The sequence below is a fragment of the Macadamia integrifolia genome, chromosome 10 (genome assembly GCF_013358625.1).
Source record: "Macadamia integrifolia cultivar HAES 741 chromosome 10, SCU_Mint_v3, whole genome shotgun sequence".
Taxonomy (NCBI): Eukaryota; Viridiplantae; Streptophyta; class Magnoliopsida; order Proteales; family Proteaceae; genus Macadamia; species Macadamia integrifolia.
This window is the reverse complement of record NC_056566.1, coordinates 11567011-11582959: the sequence shown is the minus strand read 5'-3', so window position 1 is coordinate 11582959 and position 15949 is coordinate 11567011. Positions and strand designations below refer to the sequence as shown.

General features: G+C 38.9%; 1 protein-coding gene across 4 annotated transcripts in view; it reads left to right on the top strand.

The window, feature by feature from the left end:
- Positions 1-15949, top strand: part of LOC122091423 (transcriptional corepressor LEUNIG_HOMOLOG-like) — a 19567-nt gene extending 3618 nt beyond the window's left edge. For all 4 annotated transcript variants that reach the window (XM_042661366.1, XM_042661363.1, XM_042661365.1 and 1 more), the window contains 9 exons: positions 8557-8631; positions 8811-9041; positions 9291-9432; positions 9537-9646; positions 11086-11235; positions 13748-13903; positions 14005-14121; positions 14282-14479; positions 15281-15949. In XM_042661366.1, the coding sequence (XP_042517300.1) occupies positions 8557-8631; positions 8811-9041; positions 9291-9432; positions 9537-9646; positions 11086-11235; positions 13748-13903; positions 14005-14121; positions 14282-14479; positions 15281-15424 (1323 nt within the window). In that variant the 3' untranslated portion in view covers positions 15425-15949. The remainder of the gene's footprint in view (positions 1-8556; positions 8632-8810; positions 9042-9290; positions 9433-9536; positions 9647-11085; positions 11236-13747; positions 13904-14004; positions 14122-14281; positions 14480-15280) is intronic.

The window sequence follows — 15949 nt, the reverse complement described above, 5'->3', positions numbered from 1 at the left end:
AGACAAAAAGAAGAAGAAAAAGAAGAGGAGAGAGTCGACGAAGAAGAAGAACAGAAGAGAAGGAGCAGAGACGAAAAGAAAAAGACAAAGAAGAAGAGATAGAGAGAGGAACATACCTGGTTCGATTTGGGCTTCTGCCTTTCTCCTCTGGTTCCGTCTCCAAGAAGGAGATCCTACCTGTTTGTCGGTGAAACCCCAACCCACAATCTTATTTTCTTCCTGATTTTATTTTAAATTCTTTTGACTTGCCAGAAATACCCCTCCCTTTCTCCTTTATTCCCCTTTTTGTCCCATATATTTTTATTTCCAATTAAACCCCTGTCCCACACGTGACTGACACACCCTTTTGTGGTTTAATTTGAACTTCCAAAAAAAAAAGTTATTTACTATTTTACCATTATTCTTTGAGTGTTATTTTGTTACTCATCACCATGGTAGCCAATAGTGAAGTTGTTCAACAGCTGAATTCTTATAAAGGAGAAACTGATACAAAATTTGATGCTCTCACTAACATGGTCACATCCCTAAAAACAATGGTGGAATCTATGTAAGTTTCTATTGATCGTTTGGTGGCAGCAGATAAAGGAAAGAGTCCCATTCAGTCTGGGGATTCTTCCAACACCACTCCACAGGATCTGCCAGTAACACCACCACCACCTCCACCACCATATGGGACTGGTAGACATGATGATGGAGCAGAAAGAGCAGCAAAACTGGATGTCCTTGATTTTTATGGAGACAATAATCCAGAATTGTACCTTGACTGGATTCACAGTTTAGATACATTCTTCAGATGGTACGGGTTGACTGAGGCTCGAAAGATCCTATTTGCAGAGGCCAAACTGAAAGGCACGGCTCGAGTCTGGTGGATCAAGCAACAACAACAGAACCGAACCCGAGGCATTGGTTTGGTCAATACTTGGGCTGAAATGTATGAAGTCATGAATTGACGATTCTTGCCTTCTGATTACAAGCAACGCATGCATCTCAGATTTGCACAGTTGAAACAAGAGAATTTGACCGTTGAGGAGTATGTTGCTAGATTTTATTATTTGGCCACTCGTTCTGACTTTGAGTGGGATGAAGAAGCCTTAGTGGCCCAATTTCGCAATGGTTTGCACCCTCAACTTAGTGCTGCCCTTGCATCTAGTCGACTACCTACAATGGAAGACGCCGTACAAGTAGCATATCAGGTTGAGGAAAGTCTGAAACGCCCATACAATCGGAGAAATTTTGCAGATACTTTTTCTCGAGGTACTAGTTCCGTTTGGCAACAGTCTCCTACCCAAGAGAGGTCATCTAGCAAGCCACAGGCAAGTGCTACATCTATGGCTTCTTCACGACCTAGTCGGCCGTATTCTCCACCTCGACATGTTTCTGAAATGTCATCTTCACGGCCTACTCGCCCATACTCACCCCCTCGGCGTGGTTCAGATGAACCTTCTGATTCTTCAAAATTTACAGTTCGGTGCTACTCATGCCATGGATTTGGACATATCAGTGCCCAATGTCCCAGCCGTTTGGTTGCTTTTATTGATAAGGATTCTCCTATACCATATATTCCCGAAGAGCAACTTGGTTCTGATACAGTTGATTTAAGAGAAGAGCGTGCAACAGGTGAAGTCAATGACACTCTCAGTGACGATGACCAACATCCTTTTTATGTCATTCGTCATGTGTTGACCACTCAGAAGGCCACTGAAAATGAAGATTGGCGCCGTAGTAGTATTTTTTAGACTCGTGTAAAGTGCAATGATCAGTTGCTAACCTTGGTCATTGATGGAGGCAGTTGCACTAATGTTGTCTCTGAAGACGCTGTTTGTAAGCTGGGATTGAATACAGAACCACATCCTAATCCTTACAAGGTTGCGTGGGTGAACAACACTAATCTCAAAATCACAGATAAGTGCTTGGTCACATATTCTATTGGTGGATTTAAGGATACAGTCCAATGTGATGTCCTCCCTCTGAAGGTGTGCCATATCCTTCTTGGTCGACCTTGGTTGTTTGATAAGAAAGTACAGCATTGTGGCTATGCTAATACCTATGCCTTCAAGCATGCCAACAAGACTATGAAGTTTCATCCTGCCAAAGATCTCCCTGAAATTAAGCTCAAGAAGATGGTGGGATCATTCCTCATTCAGCGTATTCCTTCAGACGGTCTCCTCGGTCCTTTCCCTAACTCGACAGAGTCGAGTTCTTTTCAGAGGAGGAGAGTTGATGCAGATACGGCTGCCCTTTCTTGGTTGGACCAGCATGACCGGCTTTGGAAGCCAAGAGCCAAGAAGAACCGGTCCAGCCCAGGGTTTTGGTCCAACAAGGATTGGAAATAAAATTAGTAGTTTACTTAGTATTTTATTTTCCACACTTGAACGTGGGAGTAGGATTTATTTCCTTGCTTTGGTTTCCTTTTTATAGTTGTTTCCTAGTTTAGGCTAGTTTCCATTTCAGTTAAGTTTCTAATTTCATGTTCCTATTTTCCTATATATTGGTTGTAATCGATTGAAGATTTAGAGAGCAATTTGATTATTGAATGAATGTGTGAGTGTGATCCTCCTTTTCCCCCTCTTTACTCTGGTTTCCCCTCCCTTCCCTAAGGGTTCTCCATCAACTAGGGGCAGGCCTAAAATGACCATAGGAGAAGTTGTGAGGAATGACATGCATTGTCTAGGTCTTGTTCTAAATATGACCTTAGATAGAGCCAATTGGAGGGCAAGGATCCATGTAGCCTACCCAATCTAGCTGAGATTTTCCTGACTTGCTAGTGCTGGGCTTCTTTCTTTTTACTTTCACTTGACTGTCATTTTACTCTTATTTCTCCTATCTTGTTTTTTGCTCGGATCCATGTAGCCGACGCCATTAAGTTGGGATAAGGCTGAGTGTGTTGTTTGTTGTAGCATTAAGGTCCCAAGTTATGATCTGGAAGTGTCTTGCAGATATTTTTACATATTTATGGTTTAGTGTAAAAGTTTCAGTTTGGTAGTAGCTCTTTTTGATGATTCATTTAAGGATGACCATGATCTGAATAAGGTTGAAATAGGAATCTAAAAAAAAGAGCGTACCCAATGCATAAGGCTCCCACCAATGTGGTATTTGGGGAGGGTCATAATGTATGCAGCCTTACACTAGCTTCTTAGAGAGGCTGTTTCTCGACTTGAACTTGTGACCACTATGACTCAATAGAGCAACCTTACCATTGTGCCAACGTCAGCCCTCTCGAAATAGAAATCTTGGAAAGCTTAAATCCAAACATAGTCCAAATCTCGCCAAGATCTCGCCTCTATCTTGCCAAATCTCGCCCATATCTTGCCTCTCTACTTTTTTGAAGATAAAACACTAAGGAGCAAGGATTTTGGATCTTTTGCTTGAGGATATCCATTCCTACACTCATTGAAGCTTAAAGAATAGAGAATATTACCTCCTCATCCACATTTAGAGTTACTTTAATTTTCAATGTATGTGAATGTGATTCATCAGTCATCAATGTTAATTGTTAAACAATTAAGTAATTATCTATGATGTCTTTTAAATTCTCAAGATTACGTTGTCATGTGTTGATTGTGGAATAGAGCATACTGGCCTAGGGTCCGAAGAGTCGGAGACTACTTACATAAGGTACGAAGTCAATGTATCACTTTAGGTTTATTTAAAAAAAACTGATGTTTCCATTGTGTTTAGAAGGCCTAAAATAGGGTAAATACTAAGTTTCAGGGGCTACAAAGACCATATGGCCACTGGGTCGACCATGAAAAAATACATGATCTCACTAGATCTCTCTTTTTTGGATCAACGAGATGGGGGGCGAGAGCGAGATCTTAAATCTTGGCCCCGAAACATATGTATCTGCTTTTGTATGCTTGTACATAGGAATATGCTTTTTATATATAAAAAAAAAAAGTACATAGGCATATGCTTGTGTGACAAACCAACTCTTTTCCCGATAAAGGTTTTATATTAACATAAATGGACTTATAATGTTCTTAAGAACACCTAATATGGTAATTTAACGTAGTAGCATAGCTTGCAAAACCCTAAACCCATCCGTGGGTTGCCCTGATGGTTAGGGCGAATTGGAGATTGTGTGAATAGGTGCACGGTCTCATGTTCGATTTCCCATCTATGCATCTGCGATTTAAGTGGAGACCGTGGCGGTGGGTTGCTGCGCTAGTCTCCCTGAGGATTAGTTGAGGTGCACGTAAGCTGCCCTGGACACCTTGGTTAACAAAAAAAAAAAAAAAAAAAAAAACTAAACCTACGTAGGTAGGTTTAAGATCTCTCTTGCCCCCCATCTCACTGATAAAAAAGAAGAGAGATTTGGCGAGACCTTGCCGAGATCATGTATTTCCCCGGTCGGCTCGATGGTTGGTCTCGGTGGCCATATGGTCCTTGTAGCCCTTGAAACTTGGTATTTACCCTATTTTAGGCCTTCTAAATAAAAATGGAAACATCAAGTTTTTTTTAAATCCAACTTAAAATTGTACTTTGACTTTGTAAGGGGAACATACAATAGGGAGAAGGGGAGAGAGGAGACGTGGGCAAGAAACCCCTACACAGGGGTGGAGGAGGATAGAAGAGGAGAGGCCCAGGAGACAACAATGAGTTTGTTCCTTGGGGAATAAAAAACAGACCGAAATCTAATGGGAGAGACAAGTTTGGAGGAGACGCCATAGTAAATGCCTTTCCGAATCAAATCGAGAGATCTAGAGTTGGAAGTCCATTTATGAAGGTTGCGCTCCATCCAAATATGGGAGATGGTAGCCGCAAATGCTAATTTCCCAACTAGGTCTCAAGTCAATCTATCGGCAAAGGTCATGTCCATCCAAATCGATTCTCAAAAAAGCAGGAGAGGACGTCTTCTAGTAGGCCAGCAGGAGGAGAGAACACACTTCCAGATAGAGGAGGAGAAAGGGCATTCAAAGAAGAGGTGATTGTAGTCTTCAATGCCATTACGGTAGAGGCAACCGCAAGAGAGACTTGGATATGACGATGTATGAGGAAAGCTTGGGTGGGGAGGTAGTTGGATATGGCTCTCCAGGTAGTAAAAGCGTGACAAGGGATGTGTCTTGGATACCAGACAAGCTTATACAAAAGAACCGCAGGGCCTCTAGTGTGAATGAAGTTCCAAGCTGAGGACGAGTTGGAATGACTAGAGGGGGATTGGATCCAAAGAACACGATCAGGGAAAGTATTAGGATTAAGAAGGGGGAGGGAGGGCGAGAGGGAGGGGGGGAGAGAGGAAAGGGACCAAGCACCTTTCTAAATGATGGAGGTGACTGGAGCGTCTCTGGTCGATTTGGAGAAGTAAATAGATTGAGATCCAATAACTTCAAGAAGGACCCCCGCAAGGTGCCAATCATCTAGCCGAAGGAGGGTGGGGGAGCCATCTCCTATGGAAGAAATCATGGCACACAAAGCGATTGTCCTACAGTTGAGGAGCTGGTACCAAACTTAAGAGGAGTTGAGGGAAGGGGAGGCAGTCTAGAAGGAGTCTCTTTTGAGGAGAGGAGTAGACCCACAAGACCCAGATACTGTTATGCTTGGAAACAAGATTTCAGATAAGCTTGAGGGGGCGGACAGCGTTGGCTTCCTTGATTCTGCGGATCCCCAAACCACCTTCACGGAGGGGCAGGCAGATGGAGGCCTAACGGATTGGCTAAAGGAAATGGTGAACGTTAGAACCTTTCCAAAGGAAGGAGCAGATCAAAGATTCAATCGTCTTGATTATGGACTTAGGGAGCACATTGATGACTGATGAGCCACATTCACATACATTGAAAATATGAAATGACATATGATAAGCCACATAACAACATAAGGTCAGTGTTAATTTATTTAAACAAAAAAAAAATAGAAAAATATATTTTCCTCCATGAATCCATAGATCAGTGTTATATGCATCACATGTAAAAAAACCAATGTAAACCAACAAGTATTGATGATGTTTCCATGAAAAAATGGGGTTGAGAAGATTTTTTTTTGTAAAATGGTTGTTGAGAAGAAAAATAATTCCAAATATGGATGAGGAAATAATATTCTCTACTCTTTAAGCTTCAATGAGTGTAGGAGGAATGGAGATCCTCAAGCAAAAGCACCAAAATCTTTGGTCCTTGGTGTTTTTACTTCAAAAAAGTAGAGAGACGAGATTTGGCGAGATCTCGATCGAGTTTTTGCACAATTTATAATTCGCCATGCATCTCGTCTCGCCTTTTTGAAAAAACGAGATATTAGCAGATATTAGCAAGATCTTGCCGAGATCTCAAACCATGCCTATGCTTCCATCTCCTCCATTAGAACATTAAGAGATATGCCGGTCCGCTTCCATTTTTCTCTCCCTCTTCTCCTACTATACCTCATTTAAACTAGATCTTATAGATTCTTGACAATCCCTGAAAAACTCTAATAATTTAATAATTTCCCTTAAGTCCTTTTCTTGTATCCCATCTCACAGACCAACTTCTCAAAATGGATTTCACTTCGTCTTGTGGAGTCTGTACTTCAATCCGTAACTTTTATTTTCATTTTTCTTGTTTGGGGTCTTCTTTTTGTGATTGCAGATTTGTAAATAAGTTTGGAAAGCAAATTTCTATTTAATGATAAAAGGTTTTCTTTTATATCATAGTGACATTAATAAGTGATTGCATTATAGTTATTGACTAATGGATAAGTATTTTGTTGTCTATTATATTTATGTATGCAATGAATTTTCATTAACTTAGTAAACTGAAATAATAATGCAATATTAGAGAATGGGAAAAAAAAAAAAAATCGAATGAATATGTTTATTATGTCATGGGTAATGTATTATTGTTGATTATTATTTCTGGTGTTATAACAAAAAAAAATTGTTATAGTCAAGTATAAAATATTAGATGAACTTATTAAATATGCATGCTATGGTTATTGCAGTTCAAGTTTCTTGTTCGTTAGATTTAATTGTGTATCATAATATATTATTTATTATTTATGTGTCCTTAAATCCAGTAAAGATTGTTTCTGAGGTGTAGCCATGTCTCTTTCTTTTTACTTCTATTATTATTTTAGACTCTTACGGATCCATGTAGCCAACCCCATTTAGTTGCGATAACGCTGAGTTTTGTTGTTGTTGTTGTTGTTGAATCCAGTAAGATATTAGAGGCTCGTATTCTTAAAAGTAATAATTCAAATACTGCTATTATTTTATTTGACAAACTTAAACTCACATAATATACTTAGTTCGAGCATATATTTTTCATAATAAATTCTGGATTGAATCTAAACCTAAAGGGCCTAAGTTCCCTTAGAATTATTCAGGTTTTGTTGTATTTGTTGTTTTAGTCTATAAAACCTCTTTTATTTATATAACGTTGGGGTTATCATTTTTATTCCGTTTTGTTTCTTTCCTTTTTGGCTTTGGATCATTTATATTTCTTTCTCACAGAATCCATAAGTGGGTTGCTAGGCCTCATGCTAGCCCTCTCTTCCATGTGTTTTTGTGGTTTTCTCTCTTTGTGTAAGGAAGAGGTCGAAGAGGCTTACCACTTTGTGTATGCATGCTTTTCCTTATCTTGAATCTGATAATGTTGTTCCCAAGGATAAGAATTTAGATCTCGAGGCAGGTTTCGGCCCATATTTTTGGCGCAAAATTCGACATGAATGGGCTGGTCAAAAGACTCAAAACTGGTCTAAGTTGGTAAAAACTGATTGAAACTACCGAAATGTGTGAAATATCATTGAAATTGGTTGAAACCAGTAACAAATTGAATTCAACCCTTGGTATTGTCCCTGCCCAGCTTGAAACCGGGGAATTTCGGTCGAAACTTCGACTGAGATTTAGAACTATGGTTGTTCCGTTGATATTTCTTTCCTTTTCTTTTTTTTTTTTTTGGCTTGTGTTTGATGTGTTCTCTCTCTCTCACTATACATGCACACATACATGGTTAACATCTATTAATTTGATTGGAGCAGGGTTCCTAAAATCATTAGTGCTTTTGAATTTAAATCTTCATTTTTTAAGTGTAAGGGATGTTTAAAGCCCTATGTTTGATGCTTGAATGAACTAGTAATTTGTCTTGCATAGTCAGAACTTCTCAAAAGGTAATTTTAATTTAATGAACACTACTTGATCAAGTTGGAAGAGAGTCAATCCATGTTAGTGGTGCTAATTGTGCCGGGCTGGATTAGGCAATTAATGAATTTTGGATACAGCCTCGGGTCCACAATTGACGATGAGTTATGTACTTTGATTTGGATCTTTGAATTGGAAACTCCTAAAACATCCAAACTCTTTGTTTTGTGGCCACCTTTTTTTGTCTCTAAACGCTGGCATTTGCAAGTTGCAACTAGTTTTCTCCTCAATACCAAACAGCGCTTTCTTGGGTACAGATGTAGACAAGGATCTCACCGCATAAAAAGTTTAATTGTACTTAAAAGTTTGTAGGAATTAAAATAATATTTTTATCTCTCCACAGAGTGTGCCATTAACCTTAACCACGTTGATGGCTAAGTACTTGCTAGTTTAGTTGGTATCTGTGGTCCTTTGCTTTGGAATTTCTAATGATTCTTGGAGGTTTTGAACAGATGAAAATGGCCCAGATGCAGCAGTCTTCCTCTCAGCAACAGCAGGATCACCTACAGCAGCAACAACTGCAGCAGGTTGTACTTGTGTAATGATAGGATGCTGTTTTCCACTTTTATAAGTCTCCAGATGTTCGCCAAAAGTTATTATTTCAACTGCCTTATGGTTCCTCAAGGAGCAAGCATCATCTCATGTAAAAAAATGTATCTCCTCTCTTGATTACATTAATCCATGTTGGTGTTTATTTTTGTAACAGAATAACAGAAAAAGGAAACAACCAACTTCTTCTGGAGCTGCTAACAGTACTGGTACAGGGAATACAGTGGGCCCTTCTCCTAACTCCCCACCATCTACTCCATCAACTCATACACCTGGTGATCCAGTGGCTATGGCTGGTGGTCTGCCACATGTTAACAGCATGCCAAAAAGTTTGTTAATGTATGGTACAGATGGGACTGGTGCCCTTGCATCATCATCGAATCAGCTGGTATATCTTGAATGATTTATGTTTCTAGCTCTTATTTGAAATGAAAATGGTTGTATATTTTTAAAAGCATAGGAGTCTGTAATTTGTATCCTTCTGAGGATCTGAAAGTTAGAATCATCTGCTTGGTTGTCTTTTGGAGTCTGCCATCTGTATCCATATTTAACATTGAGCATTTCTAAGTTATTTCCTAGAAGAATACTGCATAATTATTTCCAGATGGTGTTCTGCTCACATCATTTCATATTACAGGAAGACATGGAACATTTTGGAGATGTTGGTTCATTGGATGACCATGTAGATTCATTTCTTTCTCAAGATGAGGGAGATGGGAGGGATATATTTGGCGCATTAAAACGAAGTCCAACTGAGCACAATACAGAGTCTTCTAAAGGTAATCCAGGCTCTTGTTTATGATTAGTGAGCGTAGCCCTCTGTATGTGCCATTAATGGTATTGTTCGCATTACCGTTAATAATGGTTGAATTCTACCTTCTAGGTTTTAGCTTCAACGAAGTTGGTTGCATGCGGACAAGCAATAGCAAAGTTGTCTGCTGCCATTTCTCATCAGATGGAAAACTGTTGGCTAGTGCTGGACACGAGAAGAAGGTACTGCACAGTATCATATGTAATGAGTAACAGACGTGTCTAAAGCTTGTTGATAGTTGGAAATGCTTTACTCTTTAATCTGACATTCAGTGGTATTAATGGAACTGTTCAGATTGTTGATAATTTGCATTCATACATTTCTGCATTTCAGAACTATTGATTGGGCTCCATGATGTGGATCCGGGTTCCAAATCTGAAATCGGATAGCTTATGGGCCCATTCAATTGTGCAAAAACTCAAATCTAAGGTCTAATGGCAATTTGGTAATAATCAGGGTTTTTGAAAGGTTGTTAGGCATGTGAAGAAAAGGGACACAAAGGGGATTATTATTTATTGTTTTGGGGTAAACTAGGAAGCCAGATAAGCTAAAGGGACATGTGGGGTTTTAGATAAAAAAGAGATGGGCAATAAGGGAAATCAACAATAAAATAATTTTGACAAGAGGGAAGGCTTTAAGACTTATAAGGAACTGTGAGGAAAGAAGAGTCTTCTTCTTCCTTGCTTCGCAAACCCATGGCGGAAAGACCAGCAAGGCTTGGGTGCAGAGATCTCCTTTAATATTTGTCGGTTGAGTCTAAAATTCCAGGTGAAGGATCACAAGGAGAAGGTCTACCAAACCCACCAGGGAGCTGCTCAAATCAGCAGGCTAGAATAATGTAGGAAGCTCCTGAAACTGAAGCTGGTGGTAGATGCTGCTGCAAGTCTGCAACCCAGTTGCAGGTTTTGCTCCTCACTACAGGAAGGGTCTTTGGGGCTGAAATTCTAGGGTTCAGGTCGCCTAGGATAGAGGTTCTTACACCCTAAATCTCAGGCTCATCTGAGGGGTATCAATGGAGATTGACTTCAACAATCGGGGCTGCTGGAACTGCCCAGAAACAGGTTAAGGTTAAGAAGATCAGAAAGAAGAAGAAGAAGAAGAAATATAGAGGGAAAGAAGATAGTGAGAGAAAGAGAGTTCGCAAAGGGGGGGGGGGGGAGAAGGTCAAACGATCATTCAAAACCACCAAGGTTTCAACCAAACAACCAATTCATCATTCAACACTGCAATCCCCATCAGTTACATTGTATAAATAACGAAAGAAAATCCAACATGAAAGGAAACCTACTCTAGTTGGAAACTATAATTAATGGAAACTAATTGGAGACTAAATCTTAACAGCTGTTTTCTACTTAAGTAAATGAAATAAAATATTGCATGTAATCCCAAAGTAGAAGTAAATAAATCCTAAAGATCCTAATAGCTTTGGTTTCAAATTGATAACTTGACTCCAGATTGGATCCGGTTCATCTCCACCTGGATACCCATACGGGTTTGGATCGGTCCAAGGCTGTGCATCTGCATCACTCCATCCAAGAACATATTCACCTCCTGTATCCCCCCCCCCCCAACCGAGACAAAGAAAAAGATGTGCATACTAATTTGTGTTTCATGTCAGTAGGCTGTTCTTTGGAACATGGACACACTGCAAACTGAGAGCACCGCAGAAGAACACACAGTTATCATAACAGATATTCGTTTTAGGCCAAATTCAACTCAGCTGGCAACGTCTTCATTTGATAGAACTGTGCGACTTTGGAATGCAGCAGAGGTAATGCTTCCACCTTCATCATCCCACACCCACACCTTTTTATGAGATTCCTTCATGCCCAATAATTTAGTCCAACTTGTTATAAATCTCCTTTTTTTTATGCACTTCATAGAATTTCTGATTTTCCTCTTCCTTATTTTCCCCTGGGTCAAAGTTTTTATTTGTTGGAAGGATTGTGGATCTATCTTTATTGTTGATTTCCTCATTCTGTTGCCACTCTAAACTTTTACATTTCATAATTCATACAGGTATTGGCTAGTCATTTCCTCACCATTCACTGTAGTAGCATTGAGTCCTGATCTTCTACGTGTCCAATACTGTGGCAGTATTACAGATGCCAACCACAATACTTCAAATTTCACATGCTTTAAATTTTTGCACTTGTTCATGCCGCTGCTTCATTGTTGTGATGTTAGTTTGATGCTCATATAGTTTCCTCTACAAGCTGGTATACAGGATCTAGTCTGAACTATTAAAGTTACTGACAGAAAAGGAAAAGAAAAAGGGGGGGGGGGCAAGGGGAAAATGTATGAATGAATGTATGTCGAAATATATGCTCATTAGTATGTTTTTGAGATCATAGAGTACCATCTGGACTTAAATGTGTTCTGCTGTCACATTGGGTTAGTTGTGCTATTGCCTATGACATAGTCTGTATCCATGGTGACTATGATTGACCTGTACCTTAGTTACATTTGTTGAACCCACATAACAAATTTATAGGCTGATATGCATCTACTTTTCAGCATACATGCATAGATATGAAGGAATCACATGTCAAAATAAGTGACGGAGTAGAATATGAAAGTGAATGGCTCTACCATCTTATTGGGTTGGTTGCATTTTTTGAGGGGTGGAATTCTGTATTCGAGTTGATTGTGATTGTCCTGTGTATCTATATTACAGGAGTAAACCCACTGAATTTATTTGTGGGCTGATTTGTTTCCTTTTCAGTTTACCGGTATGTTATGTGTAGAGGAGTGAACGAGTCAATATAAATAAATGATTGTGCTCAATACCGCTCCCTATTTCTACTGCACTCCCTTTTTCTCTTTTTTGGGGGACTGGGGATATAATATTTCACCCTCTCTGATCCCTGCATTCTTAACCATGGATCTCCCAAAACTCAAAAGTGATCTGTATGCATTAGATGTTGCATCTGAAAACACGTTAGGTTCAAAACAATCATCAGAATGCTTTGAATGAAAGCAAAACCAACAAGGATGTTGCATCGGAAAACACATTAGGTTCAAAACAATAATCAGAATGCTTTGAATGAAAGCAAAACTATCAAGGATTTTCATTCTTTGATTTATTTTATTTTAATCCATTTATCATTTATTGTAGTTAAATTGTAAGCTTGTTAGTCATATATTTATAGATTTATTCCTATATTTGGATCTATGACCGAATATTGTACCCATGATAAAAAATTCAGTTCCTTCGAAGAACCTGATTCGTGGATCTCTCGGTTTGAGAAATAAGAAGATCAAACCATTTCTTCTGATTCTTTTTGGAATTCGAGAAATGTTGGTTGATCGTATATTTCATTATAGCACTATGATTCAGAGTATCAGTTCCTATTTGATCCCTTTGAAATCCATATTCGAAGTTACGATCGGATCTATTCGTTAAAAAGAATCAAAGTTTCCTCCTAAATACCATGATATTAACCAATAAAGTATATGTGATAAATCTATCTATGATCCATCTGATCCATTGATCCATGGGAAGTTTTCATAAGAAATATGTACTTTATTTCTGAAATGGAACCTAAATAAATGCAATATTTTCCCTTATTAAACTGAAGAATTAAAGTGTTATGTCTTGGATCACCCATGAGGGCCACGACAAATCCTTGGCTCCAAGAAAATTCATTGTCAACAATTCCCCCCCCCCCTCTGATTAAAACAAAGATCTGATAAAAATTCCCTTTAGATGTTTAGATATCAGGAAAGTAGAATATACATGTTAGACGAATGGTATGGATCGCCTTGAGCTTGATAAGTTTTATTACAATTTGAACACTAATATATCCTTCCTGTAATGATTTACATCAACACGTTCTTTGATTTTGCAGCTTTAATGCTCTTGCCTATCTGCATTGAACTATTAGTTTGGTGTATCATGTATTACACATACAAGCACAGTTGTGCACCCTCCCGTCCCAGCAATGAATGCAAATTTACAATTGTACAGTTTTTCAATTCCATTTACAGTTCCTGACTCGGATAGAAGCTTCACATGACTTCCACATATGTTTTTCCTTTAAGCAGATGAGGTTAAATTAAGTTTTAGCCTTTGCAGCTGGCTATACAAGTGAAAAAATCATTTCATTACCATCAGACCCCATTGTCACTTTAGGGACATTTATTTCCCAAATATTGAGCTCCATTTCCAACTTATTGTGGTCACCATTTTGTATAATTTATACGACTAATATTGTTCGTCCTGAATATTTAAAAAGATATGGTTTAGCAGATCTAATTCTTCATTTTTTTTTTTTTGGCAGCCAAACTATTCCTTACACACATTTACTGGACATAATTCACATGTTATGTCACTAGATTTCCACCCTAAGAAGACAGATGTTTTCTGCTCTTGTGATGGTAATGGCGAAATTCGCTTTTGGAATGTCAATCAATATTCATGTACAAGGGTTTCTAAGGTTTGTTCTTAAACCTTGATATCATTTTTGCTTTTATTCTTAGTGCTCTTTTGGTTTAGTTTGTTCTTGTTTCCTGAAATTTCTGTTATTTGCTGGAGCAGGGAGGTGTGGCACAAGTGAGGTTTCAGCCTAGAATTGGGCAGCTACTGGCAGCAGCAGCTGATAGCATTGTGTCCATTTTTGATGTTGAAAGCGACAGGCAGACACACTCCTTACAGGTATTTTTGAATCGTGTTCACTGTTCAGTCGTGGTTAGGGACTCCAAGGGGAGATTTAGGGAAGCAACTCTTGTCAACTTGTCATTTTTAGCCTATGATTAATGTAATCACATCCCATTTGGTAGTATTTATTGTATGACATGTATATATTTCTCCTTAGGGGCATTCAAAAGAGGTAAACTCAATCTGCTGGGATACAAATGGAGATTATTTGGCATCAGTAAGCCAGGATTGTGTGAGGGTCTGGTCCATAACTTCAGGGGAATGCATACACGAGCTTAGCTCCAATGGGAACAAATTCCACTCTTGCGTATTTCATCCAAGTTATTCGACACTCTTGGTGATTGGAGGCTACCAGGTAAGTCTTTACCATTATTATGGTCATACACCTAGTTCAGTATTTTAATGAGAATATAAGCATTAAAAATGGAATGTAAACTCATCTTTGAGAACCAAACCAGTCTGTCCTGTGGGTTGGACATGGTTAGAAACTGCAACAGTCCAGCTATGCTAAACGCTACATCTTTGTATTGTAGTGAAAAAATATTTGTTGAACAATTAAACCACTGTATTGACAGTGAGTAATGAGTATCAGCAGTAATTATGGTTACTGGTACGGGACAGGTCTAAAGTGGCATGCTAGAATAAATACGTATAACAAATATGTTGCTGGACTGTTTAGTCCCCACCCACCCTTTTATTTTCTGTAATTTTTCTGTTTATCCTTAATTTCTCAAAAAAAAATAAAACTGCTGCTGCTACTACGGACAAAGGGGGGGGGGTTACCCTTCTTTTTTGAGCTCAGACCAGTTCTCTGACTGGATGGGACGGCTCATTGATCCAGACCTAGTATTATCTGTTCTTCCACATTGGGGAGTTTCCATCAGTTCAGGAGGCAATAAATTTGCTTTGGATGAAAGAATCAACATACATTGATATTGATTTAAAAATAAAATAAAGATCTTGGTTTCATTCTATTTCTCAAGTTTCATGTACTCTCAGCCAGTGGCTTATGACCTGCCCAAAGCATACCATGTGGAGGAACATGAAATAGAATGGTGATACGTAGCCCTGTAGAAACCATGAAACAGATGCTAGTATTGAATTGACAGTGGAAGGTTTAGAGATTGCTGATTACTGTGTTTGTATTATTGTGCAGTCATTGGAGCTGTGGAACATGGCCGAGAACAAGAGCATGACAGTTGCTGCACACGAGGGTCTGATTGCAGCCTTGGCCCAATCACCTGTTACTGGAATGGTTGCCTCCGCAAGTCATGACAAATCCGTCAAGTTGTGGAAATAAGTCGGTTGGTTTGGCCTTTTCGACATCATCCCATCTAAAGCATTTGGTGTTACCCAGTCAATTCCCGCGGAAATCTGCAAAATTCTCAAAATGTATGATTAGTTTGCTTTGTTTTTCTTTTGCCTATAATCTTTCTTCCCCTCTTATATTTCTTTTTTATTTTCATTTCAAATGGAATAAACTGAGAAATGAGGTTCCCCTTGCTGTTTTAAACGGTGCTTGGTCAAGAGAGGTGTATGTGCAGAATGCTGATATCAGTATTTCTACTTTTAGGCCAAAGTACAGGGGGAAAAATATGAGAGAGAGAAGGATTAAGTACAGTTGTTTAAGGTTGAGCTTGTGCAAGTAGCAAAGGTGAAAAAGAGATGAAAAGTTTGTTCTGGTAAGTGGTAACCTGGGGGACAGTTGGGATTTAGGTTATAATGGTTGGCTTCAGTTTGGACATATGAAAGTATTCCTAAAATCCTAGTCATGTAATGTATACAGTAACAATTATTTTTATACGTGAAAAGTACATTTGTATGA